The 26,732-nt window shown below is 33.1% G+C and overlaps 1 protein-coding gene across 2 annotated transcripts in view; it reads left to right on the top strand.

Moving 5' to 3' along the window:
• TDRD3 (tudor domain containing 3) overlaps positions 1-26,732 on the top strand; it is a 178,221-nt gene that overhangs the window by 91,410 nt on the left and 60,079 nt on the right. For both annotated transcript variants that reach the window (XM_063102539.1, XM_063102540.1), the window contains exons 5-10: positions 2,096-2,237; positions 11,188-11,259; positions 13,707-13,856; positions 18,928-19,068; positions 23,636-23,792; positions 24,512-24,637. In XM_063102539.1, coding sequence (XP_062958609.1) covers positions 2,096-2,237; positions 11,188-11,259; positions 13,707-13,856; positions 18,928-19,068; positions 23,636-23,792; positions 24,512-24,637 — 788 coding nt within the window. The remainder of the gene's footprint in view (positions 1-2,095; positions 2,238-11,187; positions 11,260-13,706; positions 13,857-18,927; positions 19,069-23,635; positions 23,793-24,511; positions 24,638-26,732) is intronic.

Here is a 26,732-nt window from a genome sequence, read left to right as displayed (position 1 = left end):
TTCTTTTTGAGGAGTAGAAGAATTCCTACTTTTGTGGAGAAACAGCCTTTCCTCCTTTGACAAATTCAGTCAGACCCCTTAAAAGGGAGTTCACAGATGACTCAGAAGGAAGACTTGCCATGTAATGGCTTAGCCTCTGATTTTACAGCTGTATATTTCTTTGAGGTAAATGAAACAGAAGGTCAGTCTAGAGTACAGGGTCCTGTCCAATGCTGCTACTCTTTTGTTGAGTTTATTGCAGTTTAACAACTGAAAAAATTATTGTCACATGTTCATTCACTCATTGTAGAAGTAGCATGTATACTTTTGATGCCATAAATGTGACAGCTAACAAAACTGTTCATACATGTGAACAATTTGGAAGACTCTCTTCAAAATAAATTTGCTTAGTGGCTATCTTAGAAGAAAGGTGAAAGAACTCTCTAAATAGGATAAACAAGGTGCTGGTAAGGGGTATGTTGCCTCAAATGGGCATTGCGTTTCTCTAGGGGGTGGCAGCTTATTCTTCTGTCTTACCTCCTGCCCCACCTCTCACTGGTTTTTGTTTTTTAATTGCAGTGGAGAGAGAGTAAAGGTACCGGGGTGCCAATAAAAATAGTGATTAAATCACAACGTGCTTTCTGAATAAGAGTTAATTATGGTCCTGAACGCAACGTAGTAAAAATTACACTAAAATTTTAGCCCCAGTTTTCCTTTTTTGGGAGTAGAGCCATAATTTAATCTGGTGGGACTCTATCAGTTGTCCTCATGAAATTGTAGGTCCATCCTCAAATAATGTGACTGTTAGGTAGAGTTTGGGACAGGTGCAGTCATTTTACACAAAATTAGTTTATCATTTGCTTTTGGATTAGCTTTTTAGTTTTAAAGTTATATTTTAAATGCCTTTGTACTTTGCATCCTATTTTTAAGGTCTTATGTAGTTTCTTGTATTGCTAATTTAATGTATTACTATGTTTTCATTGCATTTTCCAATTTTACCAATTTGTAGGAAATTATTAGCTAAAAGTGATTTTGAAGAAAACATGTAGGTCTTATGTAAATGATATAATTTGTTAGTGAAGAATACAACAACAGCCTTGGGTCCTTGGCACTTATCATTTTGATTTATCCCTAAATGACAACTATAGAGTTATGAAAATTTGGATTTGTTGATTGCCTGGAACTGGGAAAAACTTCACTTAGTGTAACTGTATTCAGTTGTTGCTGATCTTGAAGTCTGATAGATATGACCAAGCTTGTTGTCTTCAGAATAATTTTTAATGGCCTTATTGAGATATCATTGACTTGTAAAAATTGTATTATATATAAGGTATACAGAATTATTTTTACTAATCTACCATACTCCTGTGTGATGAAATGAATTTCTTCCATTGTTTCCTTTACCAAAAAGATGGCAGGAAGGTAAACATCTTATTTTGCTTTTTGTAAAAAAAAATCATGGTGTAATGTTTGCCCCACGAGTGATAATATTATCCTATTATAGAAAAGTTCATTTAAAGTTAGTGTATAAAGCTAGTGTGTAAACAGTCTGTAAAGTTAGTGTATAAATAGTTTAATGTTAATGTGTAAGTAACTCTCATTTGACCTTAGACTAGATGGTTAATGAAAAAGAGCATTAGTTTGTATGGATTACTGTAGCTCATTTCTAGGTTTATTACTGGTCATATATATTTTTCTGTATTGAAATTTACATTTGTAACAGTGTATTTTTACAACCTACAGTCAAAGCTCAGAGGAAGAAAAATGACAAATCTTATATTTGTATAGCATGGCATAGTTGAGAAAGTACTTTCATATCTTTTATTTTATTTGTCTTTACCTCAACTTTGTAAGGTGTGATTATTATTGTCCTTTTTTTTTTTTAGTGTGGAAACTGAAGTTTATTTCTTTGTCATTAAGCTAGGAAATGACAGTCTTGTACCTGGTGTTCTGACTTCCTCAGTGGTGATCTATTAATAGTGTGTAGTCAGTCTCCTGAAAAGTAGCTTTGGTTTTAATGCATTTTGGAGAGCTTGATTAGATTGTAATATGAGACTGCATTCCAGTTTTGGGGAGGAGCTTCAATGTGTTTTTAACTCTTTCTTTTTTGCTTTAGTCTGAATACACCACCTGGAACTAAAGTTAAGCTCTCAGGCATTATTGACATAAAAAATGGATTCCTGCTCTTGAATGACTCTAACACCACAGTTCTTGGTGGTGAAGTGGAACACCTTATTGAAAAATGGGAATTACAGAGAGTAAGTATAAACTAAGAAGAATGGTTTGAACTTTTAAAACACTGTACTCTTTTTATTGTATTCTCTTATTTTAAGGAGCACTTCCCGTAATGAATAGTAAAATTAGTCCTTTGTGTCTGAGTTGAATAGAATGGAATGTGATGATCTTTAGAGAAACTATCTACCTTTTCCTTTAAAGCAGTTATAATGTTTCAATATTTTTTACATTTTATTACATATTTTAAGAAATCATTTTTTACTGACAAGTTTCAAAATAGCTAAGATACCAGTTATAAGCTATGCATAATGTATCTGTGTATAATTCTCCAAAAACCGAAAGTGTTGGCGCATGTATTTGAGTTTAATGTATGTATATTTGTCTCATCTATACATACATACGTACATGCAAGTAAAAGTAAGTTAGAATTTCATTATAATGAAGGGGTTCTTGTTGCCCTTGACTTCCTAGTTGCGTTGTGATGCAGGGTTTTTCTCAATTTATGTTAATATCTTCCTCCTTTCAGTCATGTAGGTTATCTTGTAATTGTTACTCTACTTTTCTTCCAGCAACCAATTCTATTGATCCATTGCAGTCAAATCTCATATCAGTCCCTTGTTCTCCAGTGTGATTGTTGTTATGATAGTTTGTCTTTAGTATCTTGTCTGGACTACTGCAGCAGCCTTTTAACTGTCTCTCCACATATCCTCTTTCCATCTTTATTTTATCTCCTGTCAGATTATGTTCCTTCAGCATGGTTCAGAACATGTCACACCCTGCTTTTATTTCAAATGCCTTAATTTGGAATTCAAGGCCATTTATAATCTAGCCCTAGTTCTAGTTTATCTTTTCTACTTACTAAGTACTTTCACATGGATTTTTTTTCTAGCCAAATAGAACTATTTACTTTTTCTTTGATTCTCTATGCTTTTTTGAGTTATTCTTTTGAAAAAAAAAAAAAGATTTTCCCACTTTTATGTCATTATGTTTTCTCTTTCCTAATCCCTGCATGGTCAAATGGTCCCCATGCATTTATATGCAGATCAAATGCTTGCTTTTTTACAAAGTCAAGTAGTTGTTCCTTTATTGAATTCTTGAAACACTTTATCTGTATTAACAGCATACCTGGTATTAAAATTATGTCTGTTTCTTATCTATTTTAATAGATTGTTAGCTTTTTGAGGTCAGAATTCTTGTTAGTGTCATCTTTGTTCATGTCTACAAATCTTTGTTGAACAGTGTGTAGATAGTGTGCTGGGCTTTGCATCTGTATCTTATGTGATCCCCCTAATAGTCTTATAAGAGGGTGTTATGTCCATATACATCAGAAAATAGACTATTAGGAACTGTTAAATTACTTACTTTATGGTTAGACAGCTAGTAGGTGATGGATCTGAGCAGAATTCCAGACCATTTTTTCCATTCTATTAGAGCAGCCTCTCTCTATCTCCAGAGTGGCTGCCCTGAACCTTACATGTAATAGACATCATAAAAAATATTCGTCGAATGAATGAATTGCAAAGCACATAAAACTAATTACTCTTTGAGCAAAAATTGAAGTTCTTGTGCCACCCTCAAATCTTACCTTTTGCTGAAAGCCAGCCAAGAGCCCAGAAATATTTCAGGCTTTTGGTATTTTATGATACATTACTCTCTCCTATTTTCTTAGTTGGAAAGTGCCTGTGTTTGGGAGTTGAATGGATAAGGAGATTTGGGCACATTTTTATTCCTTAGTACTCATTTCTTATAATACTAATGTGCTACATTTTGGGCTGCTGTACTATGCATTATAAGGTAATGTTCCACAACTGCATTGTTTAATTGAAAATGTCACTAAAGAAAGTAATTCAAAAGTGGCTTAGTAGTTTTATATAAACAGCCAATTTTATGAACTTTGAATTTGCTAGAGAAATCCCACCCATTTCATGTGATCCTTTCATAAGACGACATATTGTATGAGGGTACTTACTTCAAAAGTTTGTAGAAAAATAGAATTAAAAGATAATACAAATCTTTCCATGAACTCTTTGAAGGTTCCTTTTATTTTTGTTGTCATTAGAGATTTTTTAAAGTGTGGTAAAATATTCTCAAGTCAGACCAAACACCTTAAACGATTTTTCCACAACCCAGCTAGAACCACCTCACTAACAACCATAGAGTCAGTTAAACATTCCTAGGAACCTCCTCACCCACAACACACACAAATACACACAGAGCTTTGTAGTAGTTTAATAGCTGTCCTTGAAATGTTTTATATTTCTCTGAACTTTGCTTCTAGAAAGCCACTTTAATATTTCTTGTTAGGGGATGATAATAATGTACACCTAAAATAGATTAAAAACTTTTTAATATGTTTATAGTTCCCTTTAGTTTTACAGTTTTTTGATTTGGTAACCATGGCAATGTAGCAACCATGGAGAGTGCAATTACTTGAGCAGCTGGCAGGTGGTACACATAGAAATCAAGTGTACACATAGAAATCATAAACCTAAGAGTTAATTTTGTAAGGGGACCCTAAACATTATTATAAAATAGGGGAAGGGAGCATTGGGTTTTGCAAGGTGGTGTTATGTCCATATAGATCAGAAAATGGACTACAGTTGTAGCTATAGCAAGTTGATTACAGAAAGGTGAAGAAAAGGAAAAAGCAAACCATTAAGTGTTTTGTGTGTTTGTATGGTTCTAAGGAGTTCTGCACCAGATGTAATTTGCAAAGTAGTGTAGTTCTGTAACATTTTAGTGGCCCCAAATGACAGATCAGATTTTTTTTTTTGATTGTGGTAAAGTATACATAACATAAAATTTAACACTTTAACTATTTTTAAGTGTAAAGTTCAGGGGCATTTTGTGCACATTGTTGTACAATCATCGCCACCACCCATCTCCAGAACTTTTTCATCTTCCCAAACTAAAACTCTGTACCCATTAAACTATAACTCTTCATTCCTCCCTCCTCCCAGTCTCTGGCAACCACCATTCTACTCTCTGTGTCTATGAATTTGACTGCTCTAGGTACCCATATTAGTGAAATCATACAGTATTTGTCCTTTTGTGTCTGGATTATTTCACTTAGCATAATATCTTCAAGGTTCATCCATGTGAAGTACGTGTCAGAATTTCGTTTCTTTTTAATGCTGAATGGTATTACATTGTATGTACTTACCACATTTTGTTCATTCATCCATCAATGGCCATTATTAGGGTTATTTCCACCTGTTAGCTATTGTAAATAATGCTGCACAAATATTTGTTCAAATCCCGCTTTCAGTTCTTTGGGGTATATACCCAGAAGTGGAATTGCCGGGTCATGTGGTAATTCTATTTTTAATTTTTTGAGTAACTGCCATACTGTTTTCCACAGTGGCTATACCATTTTATATTTCCACCAACAGTACACAAGGGTTCCAATTTCCCCACATCCACACTTGTTTTTGTAGTAGCCATCTTGATAGGTGTGAAGTGGTATCTCATTGTAGTTTTGATTTGCATTTTGCTAATTGAACATCTTTCCATCTGCTTATTGGCCATGTGTACATCTTCTTTGGAAATATTTCTATTCAAGTCTTTTGCTCATTTTTCAATCATTTTTTGTTATATGAGATCTTTGTATATTCTGGATATCAACCCATTATAAGATACATGATTTGCAAATATTAATTTCCATTTCATAGGTTGTGTTTTCACTCTGTTAATACTGTTCCTGATGCACAAAAGTTTTTAAGAATTTTATAGGTTTAGCTTCTATGCTTACAGTTTCTGGCACTCTTTTTATGTGTAGGTCTTTTGATCCATTTTGAGTTAATTTTTATGTATGGTGTAAGTTAAGAGTCCAAATTCATTCTTTTGCATGTGGATATCTAGTTTTCCCAGTACCTTGTTGAAAAGACTGTCCTTTTCCCAATGAATAGTCTGGTCACCCTCATTAAAAATCATTTGGTCATATATGTGAAGATTTATTTCTGGGTTTTCTGTTCTGTTTTATCAATCTGTACGTCTGTCTTTATGCCACAGTGTTTTGATTACTGTAACTTTTTATTAAGTTTTGTAATCGGGAAGTGTGAGATCTTTCTTAGGATTGTTTTGGCTATTCAGGTTCCTTTGAGAGTCCATATGAATTTTAGAAATGGGTTTTCTATTTCTGCAAAAAAAAGTCATTGGAATTTTAATAGGGATTGCATTCAGTTTGTAGACCACTTTGGGTGGTGTTGACATCTTAACAAATTAAATCTTTAATCCATAACCACGGGATGCTTTACATTTATTTCTGTTTTAGTTTCTTTCAGCAACGTTTTGTAGTTTTCAGTACACAAGTCTTTTGCCTTTTTGGTTAAGTTCATTCCTCAGTATTTTATTCTTCTTGGTGTTATTGTAAACGGAATTATTTTCTTAATTTTCTTTTTTACTTTGTTCATTCTTAGTGTAGAAAAGTACGAGTGATTTTTGTGTGTTGATTTTACATCCTGCAACTTTGTTGAATTTATTACTAGTTATAACAGTTTTTTTTTTCTTTTCTTCTTTTTTTGGTATGGAATCTTTAGGGCCTTCTACATGTAAGATTATGTCATCTGTGAGCAGAGGTAATTTTACTTATAGCTCTGACTAGAACTTCCAATATTGTGTTGAATAGAAGTGAAAGCAACATCATTGTCACTGATCTTAGAGAAAAAGCTTTCAGTCTTTCACTATTGAACATGATGTTAGCTGTGGCTTTTTCAAATGTGGTCTTTATTATGTTGAATAGTTTCTTTCTATTACTAGTTTGTTGAGTGTTTTTATTATGAAAATGTGTTAAATTTTGTCAAATCCTTTTTCTGCATTGAGATGATCATGTGTTTTTTTTTTCTCCTTCATTCTATTAGTGCATTACATTGACTGGTTTTCATATGTTGAACCATACTTGCATTCTGGGAATAAATCCCACTTGGTCATGGTCTATAATACCTTTCATATGTTGTGGGATTCAGGTTGCTATTTTTTGTTGAAGAGAGACCATTTACTCTTTTTTTAAAAAAAATTTTTTTTTGTGGTAAAATACACATAAAATTTACTATCTTAACCATTTTTTAAGTGTAAAGTGTAGTAGTATTAAACACATTCACAAATGCTCAACATCACTAATCATTAGTGAACTACAAATCAAAACTACAATGAGCTGCCACTTCACACGCATTAAGATGCCTACTATCAAAAAACCAGAAAATAGCAAGTATTGCTGAGGATGTGTAGAAATTGGAACTCTGTGCTCTGTTGGTGGGAATGTAAAATGGTATAAGCCACTGTGGAAAACAGTATGGCAGTTAACTAAAAAAATTAAAAGTACAATTACCATATGATGCAGCAGTTTCACTTCTTGGTAGATACCCCAAAGAATTGAAAACGGGGTCTTGAAGAGATATTTTTGTGCCTGTGTACGTAGCAGTATTATCCACAATAGCTAAAACGTCAAAGCAACTCAAGTGTTTATTGATTTATGAATGGATAAGCCAAATGTGGTTTGTATATGTAATGGAGTATTATTTAACCTTAAAAGGGAAGGAAATTTTATAATATGTGACAGCATGGATGAATCTTGAGAACATTATATACTAAGTGAAATAAGCCAGTATGATTCCACTTATATGAGGTACTTACAATAGTAAAAATCACAGAGACAAAAAAGTAGAATGGTGGTTGCCAGGGGCTGGGGGGAGAAGAGAATGGAGGAATTATTGTTTAATGGATGTAGAGTTTCAGTTTTACTACACCATTAACCAATCTTTTAATATAACTCAATGTGGAAAATTATGTCTACTACCTTGCTCCTTTTTCTTTGTCAACCTGGTTTTGTTCCTCTTTTGCTTTCTACTTCCCTTTAAGTGAATTGCATATTTTTTTATGATTCTGTTATCAGTATTATTGGTTTATCAGCAGTATGTCTGTATTTTTGTTTTTAAGGTGTTGCTCTAGGGTTTAAAATATGTACTTTTAACTTTTTCTCTCTGCCTTCAATAATATACCGCAGTATGCATATTGTAAGATCCATACAATTATATGCTTTCATGGTCCCAATTTTGTCCTATTTTCCCACACTTACCATTTCTGGCACTCTCTTTTTTCTTTTGTGAAGACCAAGCTTCCACTAGGAATATCTTTTAGTTCAGGTCTGCTGATGATGAAGTATTTTATAGTCTTGATTTGCCTGAATCTATTTTTTTAATCTTTTTTTTTAAAGGATATTTTCTCTCTATGTATAATTCTACATTGAAATATTTTAAAAAATTCTTTTGTTTTAAGGATGTCATTTCCTTGTCAGCTTTTTACTATACTGTCTGAAGTCTGTGGTTATCCTCTGTATGTAATATATCTTTTCTCTGTGTACTTTTAAGATTTTTTGATATTGGTTTTCAAAAATTTGATTGATCGATCATGATGTATCTTGATATGGTTTGTGTGTGGATATGTTTGTATATCTTTTTTAGTATTCACTGAGTGTCTTAGATGTCTGGGTTTATTATTTTCATCACACTTGGAAAATGTTTGGCAATTATTTCATCAAAAACATTTTTTTTCTCACTCCTCTCCCTGCTCCTGTTCTTTTGTGACTTTAATTGCACATACATTTGACTGCATGTAGTTGTCCCACAAGTACTGAAGTTCTGTGCATCTTTTTCCCTAGGTTTTTTTCCTTTGGCCTCATTTTGGTAGATTCTGTTACTGCACCTTTAAATTCACTGGTTATTTCTACTGCAGTGTCTAATTTACTCTTAATCCCATCCAAGTAGATTTTCATTTTTGGTAGTTTTTTCTTCTCTGGAAGTTTCATTTCATTCTTTTTTTATATTTTCCATTTCTTTTCTCATATATAGTCATGTTTTCTTTTAAATACTTACACATAGTTATAGTAGCTGTTTAGCACTCTGTTGCTAATTCCATCATCTTTCTCATCTATGGCTGTGTTTCTATTGACTAATTTTTCTGATAGTTAAAGGTCACATTTTCCTTTCTTGGCATACCTTGTAGTTTTTGCTTAGAGGCTGGATATTATGATGTAGGTGGATGGATTTTGTTATTTTCCTTAATGAGTATAGGCCCTAGATCTGATAAATAGTTAATAAGATACTGAGATCAGTTTGACTGCATCAACACATATATTCAGACTTTGAAAGGGGAATATAGGATAGCCTGTGCTCCAAATATCTTTTAGTGCTCTGGATATCCACTCACTGCTCTGAATGATCACCAGACTCTCCAGTTTGGGTGGTCAGAGCTGGATTGTCTCTTTACCCTTTGTGAACTCTGGGAGTCGTTCAGTTTACAACTCCTAATTGTTTTTTGCTTAGCCTAGTTCTTGTCAAGGACTCAAGGGAACTCCTAGTCAAGTTTCTGGAGCTTCTTTTCTGTACAGGTTCCTCTTTTCTGAAATTTCCATTTGCTTCATACTGATTGAACTATGAGATTGATTTTCTTAACTCAGCTCTCTGTGCTCTCTGTCTGCATCACACCTTCAAGTGGAAAGCCAGAGTTCACCTAATTTCTTTCTCTCAGGGATAATAAGTCCTGTACTATCTGTTGTCCTATGTCTTAAAACTGTCATTTTTTACACATTGTCCAGATAGCTAGTTGTTTATAGAGGAAGTCTGACTTTTATACCTTTATCAGGGTAGGAAGTAGAAATCCTGTAGTATGTTTTTAATTATGTAATATGTATTAAGAGATGGTATTATTGGCAACTTACATGAGCATTTTAAGGAAGTTATAATACAAATTGAAATGATTTATAGCTGTTAGAGTAATCTTTTTGTATATAAATTTAAATCTGAGAATAGGGCTCCTAGATACTTTTATGCATTTGCTGTTTTTTTAAAAAATAAAATCAGGTTAATATCTTAAATATAGATTGTAAAGAAATATGGCATTCATGTACAGTTTATTCTTGGCTCAATAAACTGAATTTTACAGTTGTTATTAGTCTTGCTATTCTTTATAAACATACATAAAATATATAGTATTGTTTACATAATTTATGAACTCTGAAATATGCTTGAAAGTGCACATGGTGATTTTTTAAACTTTGTAACCCACTATTTTACATCATATTTTAATTATAACATTTTCTGTAGTGATAATTATTTAAAAAGCACAAAACAGTTTAAAGTTGAGAAGATGTATTAAATAACAACTGGTGCTTAATAGAAGTAGTTAACAACTCAAAAAGAAAATAAACAGGAGGAATAGAAAACTGAAAGAAGTCCTTCTGAAGACTCCTTATGACATTTTGGAAGGACCTTTATAATGTTAGAAATTGCTTTTGCTAGGAGAATATTTTTTCCTTTTTCATAATACATTGTTAACTCTTTACTGAGTTTGAGAAAAAAGAAAACTAAAATTAGCAGGGTTTGGAAGCTTACTTTTATTAAAGAACAATCAGTTGGTTGAATACTTACTCAAAGTATTTTTTTTTTAACAAAATGTAAGACATTAAGGGAATTTTACTGTAATTGAAAAACCTCCATATTATAAACTATAACAGTGTGATTTCTTTAAATATTTAGGAATATTCTTTATCAGAATGTTGTTAGCTAACAAATTTTATGTTTAAAAACTTCATTTTTTTGACGTAGTTACCAGGTAATATTTGTCTGACAGGTTATAATTTTAATATGCTTTAAAGTGAAATTCTTGTTACCAAAGTTTGTTATCTTTGAATGCACTGCTTGTTGAGGAGTACTGTTTTCTCCTTAGTAGAACAGCTTAATAGATATTTCTAAAAATTACATGTGAATGTATGTTTTGGTAAGGGGAGATGAGGGGAGACCCTTTGCCTAATTATGGAAGTTAGCAATAAAATATTTTATGTAGATTGAAATAATTTATAGATGACCTTTTTTTCTGTTTCTTATAAGAATCTGCTTAAAGAAGTGAATTTCTGCTACATTAAAAATGTCATAAACATTTTTAATGTATAATTTGTTTTATTACTGATTTTTTTCATAGAGCTTATCAAAACACAATAGAAGCAATATTGGAACTGAAGGTGGACCACCTCCTTTTGTGCCTTTTGGACAGGTAATGACTTTCCTGTTGGCAGATGATTTAAATCAGGAAAAAAGTGTTTTACATTTGTATTCAAGCTGTGTTTAGTTTTGTGCTGAACTATTTATTCAGAGGTCATGGAGTTATATGGAAATATGAAGTTCAAGGATTTTAATGATTTTTTTTTCTTGACTCTATCTAATTTAATTGTTGGTTTACATTCTTTTCTCAAGAGCTGTTAACCCAAAGATTGAAGGAATTAAGAACTGTATCTGAAGAACAACTTGTAACTTATTAAGATAGAATAGGGGGAAGGGTTTTTATTTTTTTTAAAGGTAAATTCAAAAGTAAGAAGACAAAAATATGCCATAATTTCTGATTTTGTTCAGTAAAAATAAAAGAGAGGGAAGAGAAAAGTAAAGCTGCACAGAGTGATCAGACAAAGGTGAGGACAGAGGCAGGGAAGGGCATCACATACTTTAGGAGAGCTTGTTTTCCCAGCTGTCCCTTCCAAGATTCTGTTCTTTCTCGATCCAAATATACATCTCAGTCAGGCACCTCATTTTATTTCCAGTAGATATTTTCCTTTCCAACCACAGCAGCTTTGATTTTTCTCCTACACAGTTAAATGTTTCTTGTCTACTCTCTTCTTTTTCAACCTCCCTTGCTGCAAAGTGCTGCTTTGAGGTATCTCCACAGCTGACCAGTATCTTGTGTCTTCCTGGTTGTGCTCAGCATCAAATTGCATTCATGGCAGTGTCCTCCAGCCTTTTCTTACTTTATCCCTGACAAGTCTGAGAATAAGCTCTGTGGCAGCTTGCTCTTCACTTCCTGATGCCACCAAAATTGAGCTGCTGGTAATCTGCCTTGCATTTATTTGCTTTTAAATTTTCTTTGGGAGTGGTGGCAGAGAGTGCAGATGAGTTGGGGACATAACGGGTAGAAAATAGAGACCTACACTTTGATAGCAAGGTTTATTTTTTGTGTGTGGGTTTTTTAAAAAAATTTTTGTTATAAACAAGTATATCTAGTTGATTAGAAGATGAATGTGTAGGATCAGTTGACTGACATCCTCTTCAAAAACATTTTTATAAGGTCTGTTCAAAATTAAAGTCATTCTTGCATTATGGCTATTTTGAAAGTATTTTTTTAAAATGTTGACTTTACTGTGTTTTGGAACAATGGACAGTCAAGATAAAAGGAGGTATGAAGTCCTATGGTGTGATCCATGTTGAGGATATTCTCCTAGTGTAATAAAAAATCCTCAGAATGAAAACAGAACGTAAACATTCTAATAACTTATATTTGAAAATAATAAGTGATGTATTATAAGAATTTTTCTCCTTAGCATTTTGTTGATGACTTCTCTTTCATAAATTGCTTATGACACAAAGTTGGATTTTTTTTTTCATCAAGGGAAACTTGTGATCTAATTATTTTCAAGAGTTTGACTTTTTGGGGGGTTCTTAGGAAGTGTAATAAAAGGTATAGTTTCAATAATATTATTTGTTTATAAAGATCATTCTGAAAAATTCAAAAGCAGCATATCACATTGTTGTATATGGGTTCAAGACAGATAATGCTGGCTATGTGTTGGCACCAATAGGATATATTTATATTGCTGAAAATTTACTGTATTTATTTAACATTCGAGAGGGTCTTCTGCTCCTCCTCCTTCTCCTCCTTCATCTTTTTATTAATGAGTTGAGAAGAGGTTCATTTTATAGAATTTTTACTAGTAGTATTAGAATAGAGACCAGAATTCAGGACTTATTTTTAGGCAATGATGCTTTTCTTAATTTATTTTTATTTATTTTCATAACTTATTTTATAAGACTAAAAATCAAAAACTTTGCAGCCTGATTGGAGTGAGAGGGTATGTTTTTAGCTTTTGGTTTATAAGTGCAGAGACATCTTTTTATATTTTAAAGTGATTGTACTGACCTACCCGTATATGGATATTATGGCATAATACAGTAGTTAAGCTCTTAATTAAAAAATTGAATTTACATCTTCTTGTGCATTAGTCTACACTGTTTGAAATGTAAAATTATTTTATGTTATTATCCTAAAATGAAACTTAGAGCTCTTGGTCCAATATGTGTTTAAAATATGTGACCTGGTTTAGATGACCACATTTTTGTATAGCTTTTACTTTTATGTACTAGTTACATTTATTTAAAAGTTACTTTAATCAGTTTTCTACATTTATGTTTAAATCTGTGTCATAGAATTGTAGTTTTGTGGGCTCTGAGCTATTGAAAGAGACACAAACTTTTTTTTTTCTTTCTTTTGAGGGGGGTAGCTGGTCAGTACCGGCATTGAACCCTCGACCTTGCTGTTATTAGCACCACACTCTAACCAACTGAAGCTAACCAGCCAGCCCACAAACCTTTCTTTTGAAGAAGTGTTACTTTCTAATGAAAACATGAATCGCTTTTGTAATTACTGAATTGACTTATTTTTGTTTATTTTATTAGAAGTGTGTATCTTATGTCCAAGTGGATAGCAGAGAACTTGATCGACGAAAGACATTGCAAGTTACAATGCCTGTCAAACCTTCAAATGATAATGATGAATTTGAAAAGCAAAGAATTGCTGCCATTGCAGAAGTTGCAAAGAGCAAAGAAGTAAGAAATTAAATCATCACAAATTTCTCTTATCATTATGTTCTATTTAGATTACTCATGATCACTATTGTCTTTTCACATAAGATAAATAATTCAACAAACCCTTGATGTTATTCTTGCATACTCCATAGCTAGAAAATGCCCTGCTACTTTATGGGGTCTGCATTTTTTTCTGTGTTCTTTTTCCAAATTTCCTTCTCAGTTCCAGTAAGTTACTCTTGCTAGCAAATCACCTTTCTTTTCTCCATCTTTCTTTTCTTCTTAACAATATAACAACTGAACACAGCACTTTTTATTGTGGCAGGAGGTTTCCTCTTTAGTTAAACTAGTTGCCACGTTTTTGGGATAATTTTTCCTTATAATAGCAACTTTTGAGGAATACAGGTAAAAATCAGAGGATAAATCAGTGGCTCAGGATTAACTTACCTTACCTTGTCAGTTTTCATTCTTAATCCTATTTAGTGTGTAGTAAAAAGTAATTTTTATCTTTGGATTATATGCATATTATACGTGCACAAACCCTCTGCTATCTGTGGATAGCAAAAGGTTTTCTTTTAATTGTTTTGTATTTCTTGCTTATTTGGAATAGGTGTTTTTTTATAGTTGTTTACTGATTTTTAGACTTTGATAAGAAATTTTAGCTTATGAAATTAATTGCTTAGACAGACATTTCTTAACCAGTGAGATTGAAATAGTTTCCCTTATTGAGAACTTTTAAATGAAGCTTAGCTAACAACTGCTTTCCTAGTTAATTTCTAAGTTTAAGTAGGAAACTTCTTGAATTTTGGTTGTTCTTCCTGCAGTGTCTTTCTATCACCAGTCTAGTAAAGTGGCCAAAACCACAAGCTCTGGAATTGAACAGCCTGGAAGCATGTTCTGCTGACAACCTTGGATAGGTTACTTAGCTTTTTGTACCCCATTTTTCTTCATTTGTGAAATTCAGGGGCAATAATGTACCTACTTCATATGGTTGCTGTGAGAATTGAAATTTACAGTCTTTAAAAATTTAGAATTAATACCACTATTACCTGGCACGGATCACGATTCTCTTTTGCTTAAAGCTCTCAATTAACACAACTGTTGCTATTGTTCAGTACTTCCTCTATTCTAAGTCACATTTTTAGAAAATCATTTTTGACATTTCTTAAATTAATGCACTTTATATCATTTACAGGAAATGTATTTATTCTTTCCCAAAAAGATATTAAAATTATGGCATTTCAGAAGAATATATTGAGAGTATATATATATTACATAATGAGCATAAGGAAGTTGTTCTTTTGATTTATCTCAAACAAATTTTATCCTAAGGATTTTGTTTGACGTGGTTACAGCTGTCTCTATTGAAGGATAGTTAACATATTGTAATATGCTTTGTTTTTTAAAAGTCTTAATTGATCACATTACATTTCCCTATAAATATTTCATAATTAAAGAATCTTAATTTTTTAGAATGGACACAGATGTTAAAACTTCTCAATTTATATATGAATGGTCTTTAAAAAGATCATGGAAAGATTTATATCTCTCTCTTTTTAATCTCCTATTTTAAACATTTTTTTTTGTTGTTGTTGATCATTATACAATGTAATTGATTTTCTTGGCCCTTTACCAATTGGATCTCTTTTAATTCCACTTTTCCACAGATTTCTTCAAGTATCCTCATATGAGAGTTGAAAACTAACAAACTTGGGACTTGCCCAAGGTTACCCAATGATAATTCTAGTACTAAATCTATATGTAATATAATAGAAGATCTATATCATAAATAATAGAAACATACTAAATAAGGAAACTGCAGATTGCAATTTTAAATGTCGTAGTCTGATTAGGCTTCAAGATAGTGATATTAGAACCAAGACTTGGGGGAGGAGGTAAGAGAATTAGCTACATGTTTATCTGAGGAGATGTTTCAGAGAGAAGGAAAGGCATTGCAGAGGCTCTAAAGCAGGAGCATATGTTCAAGGAACAGCAAGGTGGCCAGTGGAAGCAGAGAGAGCAAAGGGACAAGTAAAAGATATTGAGTCAAGAGAGATAATGGAGGTCAGTTTATATAGGGCCCTGTAAGCCATTTTAAAGACATTGGTCTTTATTCAGAGAAAAATGGGGAGCCACTGGAGGGTTTTGGGTATAGCAATAACAATAGCTGACCTACATTTTAAAAGGCTAATTCTGCTGTGTTCAGACTAGATTGTAGAGAAGGAAGATTGGAATCAGTTAAGTTAGAAGATTATTGAAGTAATACAGGGGAAAAAATGATGGTAGCTTGGATAAAGATAGCAGCTGTGTAGGAGATACAAAGTTGTCAGATTCTGGAATTTTGAAAGTAGGGTCATCAGTATTTTGAGAGGTTGGATATGGGGTGTGAGAGAAGATGAGGTATCAAGAATGACTCCAAAGATTTTACCCTGAGAAATTGGCAGGTTAGAGTTGCTTACCTTGAGGTGGATGAGACTGAAGTGGAGCAGGTGTGAGGGGAGGAAGATCTGATGCTTTGTTTTGAACATACGAATATTGAGGTGCCTATTAGAAATGCATGTAGTAATGTTTAATAGGCAGTGAGTCAGAAGACTGTAGTTGAAGATTGAGCTTTGGAATAAATATATGCATCTGAGAGTTGTAGGCATATACATGGTATTTAATCATGATGCCAAGATGGTCAGCTGGTAGTGGGTTATCATAACTTATGAACATTAGTGTCACTAAAGTTGGTATACAGCCCCCCACTGCTAAATTTGACTGGCTTAAAAGAAAAATCATGAGGCCAAATGAGATCGCCAAAGGAATAAGTATTCTTAGAGAAGAGAAAAAGGTAAGGAATGAACCCTGTAGCATTTTAACCTTAGAGAGTTGGATGGTGGAAGTTGAACCAGCCAAGGTAATATAGGACCAGTAATGTAGAACAAAAACAAGAGAATGTAGAAAGTGTATCATGGAGGAGGGAGTGCCAAACTTATTAAAGGCAGTTGAAAAGTCATGTAAGATGAGGACTGAGAATTCATATAGAATTGGGGAGGTCATACATTTCCTTTACATTCTTGATGTGGTGAGAAATCTGTGCAAGTTCTTTAATGATTATTTCAGTTTTTTTCAGTAAGGGAGTAAGCAAGGTTGACAGAGACAATGGGGGGAGAAGGTGTTGGACTTTGGAAAAGTGAGGAGAACATGTGAAAAAATGGTCTAGAAGACTGGGAGGGTCTATGGGCTAGGGAAATACAGTGACATTGCTAGATAAAGGGCCCACTTGAGTTTCATGGTCGTGATGATCTCACAGGTGCCTAATTCACATATGAACTAGATGGTATGGCTTATAAAGGGCAATACCAGTTTACCTTATGGGAAATGTATAGTTGTGATGGTTCTGGGTATTTATACATTTCCTAAATAACAACTGTTTTAAAGCCATGAAAAGCAATTCTGAAAATGTTGTTTATCCTATTCCTTAATCAATAAAATGGAAAAGAAATAATAATGAAATGTATCCAGAAGATGAGACTATTTCACTGACACCAAAAGAAAAAGCACTTTTGGAGTTATGGAATGTAAATTCCAGAAATATATTTAATTTGGGACAGGTCAGGCTCCAGATTTTTCAGGTAAAATTACAATGTCTTATCTGCCATATGTCAGAAATAATTACTTCATATCGATGAAGTCATTTAATCCTCACAATGTCTCAGTGATATAGGTTGTCTCATCCCCACTTTAAGGATGAAAAATCTAAGGCTCAGTGGAAGGTAGAAATTAAGTGAGTTAGTAAGTAGCTGAGTCAAGATTAGTCCCAATTGTCTAGCTCAAAAGCCTGTGTTCTTAACTATGCTGCATTGTCGCTCTGTCTAATAACCTTTGTGTCACATTAATATAAACACATTTTCCTTTATAGGTATACAAGTAATGACTATCAAGAGAGATTCCATAAACCAAAGATTGAATGAATCCAGTAATGAGTCTTTGGTCTTTGGAGATGTGGTTTTAAATTCTGATTTGAATTAAAATTAAATATTGTGGTGTATCAGCTACCTAATAGAGATATTTAATATGTTATCCATTAATGCTCATCTAACACCATTTTTCTATTTCTCAGGTTCTACTTCTTGATCTGATTCAAAATAATTTTTCAGTGTTATATAAATATATATCTAAGATGTCTTACTATAACCATTTAAAACACATTTAAAAATATTGGTCATTATCTCTAATAAAAATCAAATTTTAACTTCTTCCTCTTTATTAGATCTATTAGAACTATAAAAATATTATAAAACCAAATGTTTAATTTGGTATTGTACAAATTAACAACTGTGGGATGCTTTTCAGTCATGAATTTGTATCTTTCCAAAGCAATGCTCTTAATGTTTTAGCCTTTTCACAATACTTTTGAAAAAACAAAAATGAGATCAAATTTTCAAATTTAATTACACATATAGGTATTCAAATAAGACAGGCAGAATAAGAAATAAAGACTTAAAAGCTTTTATATGCAATTCGTAAGAAATGGCATATTACATGATTAATGTAAATAAAAAATGAATAATGAGAGTTTTTATCCATTGTTTAAGTTTATATTATTTGGTTACTTTCTAAGATTATAGGATCACATTACTGGACCATGGACATAATTTAACTGATTCTTAGACAGGTTTAGAGCCTTGCTAAAGATAGCTTTGCCTCATAGCTTGATGTAGAACCCAAGTCTTAAGATATCAGTTAAGTATTTTACCCTGGAATCACTTTGACACCTACTCTCCTTAGTGCTTGTATTATTTTATTTTTTTCTGTATTGTTGTGGACTTAGGTTTATTTTGATGACTTGCCTTGGAGAGACCTTAAGATTATAATTATGTAATTTTTTTTACTGCCTGTCCTGGACTTGTGAAAGGAAGAGATTATGGCTAGTAGATATTTGTGCTGTTTAAAAAGAATAAGGTAACATTTCATTTTTTCATGTAAAACATAATTAGGAAACTTAATTACTTCAGTTTTGCTTGATGTTTTTAGTTGTACCTTAGTTTTTAGAGCTATTTTTAAATGCTGTCTACTTATATATCTTTTATTTTTCTGTTATCTAAAGACCAAGACCTTTGGAGGAGGTGGTGGTGGTGCTAGAAGTAATCTCAATATGAGTGCTGCTGGTAACCGAAACAGAGATGTTTTACAGAAAGAAAAGTCAACCAAATTAGAGGGGAAACATGAAGGTGTCTATAGAGAACTGGTAAGGCTGAAGAATCAACCACAAAGTTAATGCATTCTTTCTTTTAATAGTCTCAATGATTCTTTTATTCTTTCTCACAATCACTGGCTTTGTTCAATGTATTGTGGATAAATGTTATGACTCTAAGCAGGCTTTCATTAAGGACTACAGTTAATTCATGAAAAATTTGAATGGTTTGAAAAGTAATTTAGTTAAAACTTCCATTTCACTTAAATTACTTATTTCTGAATAATGTCTTTTGGAATTAATTGATAAAAAGCCATCAAATTAAATAAAATATTCTCAATGGAAATTATATTTTAAAAGATAATGCATCGAAAACATATAGTTATCTGCCCTTCTGCTATGGGTTGTGTGTGTCCCCCTGAAATTCATGTACTGGAAACTTGACTTTCATTGTAATAGTGTTAAGGGGGTGGGAAATCCAATTATGGTATTTGAAAGGTGGAGCCTTTAAGAGGTGATTAGATTGTGAGGACTGTGCCCTGGTGAATGGATTGATCTATTCATGGGTAATGGGTGTGGTTCTGATGGCTTTAAAAGGAGAGCAAGTGAGAAGGTTAGCTCTTCTGCTCAGCCTGTTCTTGCCATGTGATAACTGGTCATCATGAGACTTTGTGTAGAGTTCCCACCAAGAAAAAGGCCTTTACCAGATGTGTTTCCTAGACCTTGGACTTTCCAGCCTCCAAACTATAAGAAGTAAATTTTGTTTCTTTATAAATTACCCAATTTCAGGTATTCCGTTATAAGCAACACAAACGGACTAATATACCTTCTCACCCTTTCCCACATCTTTTCTCAAATTTTGTCTAAATCAATTTTGTTTTATTTTGCTCTGCTCTTTGGGAAAAGTATATTGAAACAAGTATATGTATATTATGGACTCAAATGCAAAATATGCCTGGATTTTTAAGATAAATGAGAGGAGTCAAAGATATTTCTGGTATGTTGCTTTGTGTCCTCAAATCTAAGGAAGCTGGCAGGAATTCATTTTCCTTTGCCTTTAGAAGTTGAATGACTACAGTTGATTTTGTCTGTAGGGTACAGAATAACCAAGCCCTTGCTTAAACTATGGGGGTTTATTATCTCATGTAACAAGAAGTCCAGAGGTAGATGGTTACAAAGGTCGATAAATTTAGCAGTATAACAGTGTTAGAGCTTAGGTAAGTATCTCATAATTTCTTGGCTTTCTCCCCAGAGTTACAAGATTCTTCATATACTAAATCTTCACACAAAAAGTTTAAAGGCAAGACAGAAAAGGGGGAATTTCTGTGTGTGTGTGTCTATTTTATCTGAGAAGAAAATCTTTTCTGAAATCTGAAACAGATTTCCATTTATGTTTCATTGACTAGAACTAGGTCATATGCCTACTCCTAAATCAATCCTTGGTTAAAGGAAATGGGTTTATAACTATGGGTCAGGCTGCCTCTTCCTTGAACATATGGGCATCTGATTCTTAAAATAATAATAATAAAAATAAAAATAAATTGGGGTTTAAATAGCAAGGGAGAGTAGATACGGTGAGCTGAGTAAGACACGGTCCCTAGTCAAGAACCTCTTAAACTTGAGTAAATTGAATATACTTTTGTGAGGATGTCTTAACAAAGAATACCAAAGAAGATTAGCAGATTGGGGTTGTTGCAATAATTAAAAACATATGAAGGGAGTGATATCACAAAGATGGTGGGGTAAAAAGCTCCAAGAATCAGCCCCTCCACTGAAGCAATGTTGAACTGGCAAGTACAGTCTGAAGAAACTATTTTAGAACATTGTAGCCTAGTCAAACACTTGTAGCATCTGGGAATGTAAATGATGAAGAAAGAGGCTGGTCGTTGGCTGACCATGGAGATAATGGAATGGAGACTTCATTGGTCTCACATCACAAGGAATGTATTTCTTGCAAAGAAAAAGTTTGGAAAAGTCACTAAACAACTGATAATGTAACCTTCATCAAGTAACAACAGCAATCCTTGGGGAGGAGGGAGAATCTAATTTCCAGTTACTACATTACTGTATTCAAAATGTCCCATTCTCAAGAAAACTCACAAAAAATACAAAGAGATGGAAGTTTGCCCTATTCGCAGGAAAAAAAAAGGAATCCACAGAAACCATCCTTGAAAAAGCCCAGACATTGGACTTACTAGACAAAACTTTAAATTAACTGTTGTAAATATGTTCAAGGGTCTGAAGGAAATCATTGACAAACAACTAGAGGAAATCAGGAGAATAATTTGTGAAAAAGTAGGGAATATCAATAAAGAGATAGAAATTATAAAAAGAAACCAAATAGAAATACTGGGACTAAAAGGTACAATAACTGAAATAAAAAATTCACTAGATAGGTTCATCAACAGCTTAGATCCACCCAATCTGGCAGAAGAAAGAATAAGCAAACTTGAATATAAGGCAGTTGAAATTACCTGGTCTGAATGTCAATAAGAGAAAAGAATGAAGAAAAATCCACAGAGTCCAAGAGACCTATGGGATACCATTAAATGTACCAATACATGCACTATGGAATGCCCAGTGGGAAAAGAGAAAGAAAGGGGCAGAAAAAATATTTGAAGTAGTAATGGCTTCCAATTCCCAAATTTGATGAAACTCATGAATCTACAAATCCAAGAGGCTCAATGAACTCCAGCTAGGATAAACTGAGAGTCACATCAAGATACATCATAATCAAATTGTTTCAAGAGAAATCTTGAAGGAGAGAAGTGACTTCAAGTATAAGGGATTCTCAGTAAGACAATTTCTCATCAGAAATAATGGAGGTCAGAAGGCAGTGGAATGATACATTAAAAGTACTGACAGAAAAAAACTTGTCAACCAAGGATTCTATATCATCATTCAGAAATGGAGGAGACCATCCAAAGGACAGTTTGAAATATTGATGTTTGAATATAAAGGAATGATTGGATAGCAAATTCTTTTGCTTGTTGGATGGTTTCAATTTTTTGTTTTCAGCATTTAAAGGGAAACAATTGGGATGTCAGCTGATAGGTCGGAAAAAAAATTCATGATAATAGGTAGTTTTATGGATTGAATTGTGCCCCCCCCCCCAAAAAAAAAGATGTGTTGAATTTCTAACTCCCAGTACTTTAGAATGTGACTTTATTTGGGACCAGGGTCTTTACAGAGGTAATCAACTTAAAGGGAGGTCATTAGGGTGCTCCCTAATTAGCTGTGACTGGTCTCCTTATTTAAAGGCAAAATTTGGACACAAGACTGACATGTATACAGAGGGAAGACCAACTGAAGACACACAGGGAGAAGATGGCCATGTGACTAGAGTCTACATGCCAAGGATTGCCAGCATATGCAGAAACTAGAAGAGGCAAGGAAGGATTCTCCCCTAGGACCATCAGAGAGCTTGGCCCTGCCAACACATATTGGGAATTTGGTTAACTGCAAATCAGGTTAACAAGAAAAGCAAAAATAAGTTATACCAAGGAGCAGGTTGAGTATTAATGGATCATTTAAAGTATTTTTTTGGTGACCTTCTATGTATGGAACAATATTCTTAATTAGATATTTACTTGGGAGATAATTTAGAGAGGGACATGTTTGGGAAGGTTTGGTTATATTTTTATGTTCATATTAGTTTTTGAATAAAGATGAATTATGGTTTTGATATCCAGGTATTTTTGCATTTACTTTAGTGTATCTGCTGCAGGGACGGTAAGTTATTTTTCTTTCATGTGTCAACTCTAATCTGTTGATAGTAGCTACTAAATTTAGAAGGATTTTTTGACACATGGTTTGGAAATCATTACTCTTGCTTTATCAGTGTTTGCGTGGGCGTCAGAATAGGTGTCTGCAGCATACATGCCATTTATGCTAACTTAAAGCCTATCCATGTTAACTATTAGATTTATAAAAATTAAAGTCTGTTTTTCTCCACTGGCTTTGGTTCAAGAAATTTCTTCATGCTGCATAATTCTACTACTTAAGCAGTTCTTGAATTCTATTCAGATCTAGATTTTTAAAGGAGATTTGGATTCTGGCTTTTGTAAAGTGGACTTTCCCATTTGGGGACAGCTGTCAAAACGTCATAGATAGCATTATTAATGAATATAGAGAAGAATACTGAGGCAATAGAGAATTAAAAAACAAAGCTACTAAGGTGATACTATTTTCCTAGCTTCAATTTATACTTTGTATTTTTGGAGAGGTGCTATATAAATTATATTTTCTTTCTAGGATGAAGAGGTATCAAAATTTTTTCATTTTTTACTGTGAAAAATTTTCATTAGGTAGTTTTTTCTTCACCATCTGTATTGTTTTCAAAGGCTTTATTCTTACATATAATAAAATTTCCTTTTTTTGTTTTGCATTTTCAGTGGCATTGGTGAAGTCAGAGTGTACTCAAGGCACAACCCCACATAGCATACATGTTCTTCCTTAACTATTGGTATGAAACAACAGCAAGTGAATGCCGTATTAGTATGACATTTTTTTCCATAAGTATGGAATATAATTTTTAGTTAAAAGACAGTAAATAAGTGAAAACTTATACCTTGCTTTATTTATGGGCTATCAGCAAAACTTTTCTCTTCATTTCTTACAGGTCGATGAGAAGGCTCTGAAGCATATAACAGAAATGGGCTTCAGTAAGGAAGCATCAAGGCAAGCTCTTATGGATAATGGCAACAACTTAGAAGCAGCACTGAATGTACTTCTTAGCAGCAATAAACAGAAACCTGTTATGGGTCCCCCTCTGAGAGGTATAATTTATTAAGCAATGTACCAGATAGTATTGTTTGCATTTTAAAGGAATGTATGTTACTGACAGAGGCTGGATTTTTATTGCTGTCAGGACTATAACTTTATTTAAGATTGTAGTAAGTGGAAGGAATATCCGTTTTGGAACCACAGAGATGTTTGTAGGTTACTTTGAGTCTCATTGTCTTCATCTTTATGTAAACTGGGCCTATCAATGCCTTATTTAACAGGATTGTTATTAGTAATAGAGAAAATATGATATGCAGTGACTAGTTCTATTAATTATTTATAGAATTATGCCACTTGTACAAATGACTAAACAGTCTGTAAACTTTTAAAATTAACAAGAACATAAATTTACCTGATGTTATTCTTTAGTCATTGCATGGGCAAATGTGTAGTGTGATTTTTTAAGTCCCAAATCTCATATTTGTTTTTGAAAAATCTGTGGCTAAAGAAAAATTTTTATAAAAATGATTTATTTCCTTAAAAGATAGTTTATATGAACAAAGTCAAATTTCTTCATAGATCATTAGGAGGATTAAAGGTGCTGTTTAACATAATCATTTGAAAAGTTATTATAAAGATGTAGAATATACAAAAAATATGAAAAGACATACATACAAAATCCCACTTAAAGTGATTGCTGTTTACATTTTAGTGTATTTTCTCTTTTTATTTTTGCATATACAATATATATGTTTTGCTTTTAAATCTCAAGGTAGAGGAAAGGGCCGGGGGCGAATAAGATGTGAAGATGAAGAGGACCTAGGAAATGCAAGGCCATCAGCCCCAAGTACATTATTTGATTTCTTGGAATCTAAAATGGGGACTTTGAATGTGGAAGGTAGGCCAACTTGAAGTAGATTTCTTTTCTTTTTTTTTTTTTTGATAGATTTCTTTTTAAAAGGCCAAAGTTAATTTGGAATTGAACAAAAAAAGGTTTATAAAGCAACTGATTTTATGAACCTATATTCTGGGTGTTTGTTTATAAATTTATTTAATTAAAAGTTTCCTGTTTATTAAAAATGTAGAAGAAAATTTTAATTGTTACATTCTGAAAACAAATGGCAGCTTATTTTGCCCCCTAACTGTATAACAAGTTACATCACCTAACTACTTTCCTTAACTTTACTCCTACTTAGGTGACAGATTTAGCTATGTAAACAGATTGTTGTGTTGGAAAATTTATTATTATATACAGTCATCCCATGGTATCTGTGGGGGATTGGTTCCAGGACCTCTCATGGATTCCAAAATCCATGGATGCTCAGGTCCCTAATATATAATGGTGTAGTATTTGCATGTAACCTATGCAAATCCTCCTTTATACATTAAATCATCTCTAGATTACTTGTAATACCTAATACAATGTAAATGATATGTAAATAGTTGTTACACTATATTCTTTATGGAATAATGACAAGGAAAAAAAGTCTGTATGTGTTTGGTAAAGGTGCAATTCTTGTTTTTGAATATTTTCAATCCGTGGTTAGTTGAATCCACAGATGTATAATTTATTTTGATTGTGAAATTGGTCTGTATTCTTTCTCCACATATTACCTATCATATGAAAATGTTCACACAGTGGGTATGCTTTCACAACGTGATGTATTTCTTAATACGACATACCTTAGTGATAAACATTAATACTCAAAAGAGAAAAATAAGTATGTTAAGTATGTATCTTTTTTCTAAACATGAAATATATGGTGAATATTTTCTAAATTGGTAAGTTTTTGGAATCGTATCTTGAAAAGGTTCCAAAAGGTTAAGGAAATATACTCTTAATTTTAGTTTTCTCTTTTAGATATGTTTTGAATCTAACCAAATAAGCTCAGAGATAAAACGCTTTTATAACAAATTTGAAATGTCCAGATTTCATGAAAATGGAAGCTTATTTGCTAGATTATATAAAAAAGGCAATGTATTGTTTGAGAAAACAAATGTTTGATGTAGATAGGATTTGTAAACAATAACATGTAAGAGCACTATTTTCTTGATCAGGATTTGTAAACAATAACATGAAAGAGCAGTATGTTCTTGATTGTAAAGCATAATGTATTAGTTTTCTCTTGCTGTGTAGGAAACTGTTCTATTGGCAATGGAGAGTTATTAGAAGCTTTTTTAAGAAGAGTAATTTGTTAATCCAAGCCTCAGGAAAAAACAGCAACAGATAAACAAATTACCACAAAGGCAATGGCTTAAAGCAATGCAAATTTATTATCTCATAGTCTCTGTGTGTCAGGAGCCCAGGCGCAGCATCATTGGGGCCTCTGCTCAAGGTCTCACATGTTGAAATCAACATTTCGGCTGGGGCTGTGATCTTGCCTGAGACTCAAGGTCCTCTTACAGGCTCACAGGTTGTTGGCAGAATTCAGTTCCTTGTGGATGTAGGACTGAAGTTCCATTTTCTTGCTTGATGTTGGCTGGGGACTGCTTTCAGCTTCTTTAGAAGCTGCCCTCAGGTCATTGCCACAGAGCCCACTCCACAGGCAATTTACAGCATGTTGTTTGCTTCTGCAAGGCCAGCAGGAGAATCTCTGCTGTTGCTTCAGCTCTCTCTGACTTCTTCCCCACTCTGACTTCTTGATATTCTTGTCCCAACTTCACTTTATACTATCCCACTCAGAGCTCTTTTGATTTCCTTCCATCTTCCCGCTCCCCTACATTTGTCTCTGACTCCTATTAGTATCTCCTAAATCATAATCCTATAGTATCTTCTAAATCATTATATTTTCTACTGTTCGAGACTGAAAACAGTAACTTGTCTATGACCTGTGTGCCTGTAATGCTTCAGTTCTCAGAGTGCAATCGTATATTAACAAAATGAAGTAATACTAGCATTCCACTTGGAAAAAGGTATCAAATTTAATTAAGATACATGAGATGAATACTGTACTTGGAACCTAAAATCAGTGTTAGAGAGATTTACTTCTGAG

Source organism: Cynocephalus volans, chromosome 7, assembly GCF_027409185.1.
Source record: "Cynocephalus volans isolate mCynVol1 chromosome 7, mCynVol1.pri, whole genome shotgun sequence".
Classification (NCBI taxonomy): Eukaryota; Metazoa; Chordata; class Mammalia; order Dermoptera; family Cynocephalidae; genus Cynocephalus; species Cynocephalus volans.
Note: the sequence above shows the minus strand (reverse complement) of the source record. Positions and strands in the feature narration are given on the sequence as shown.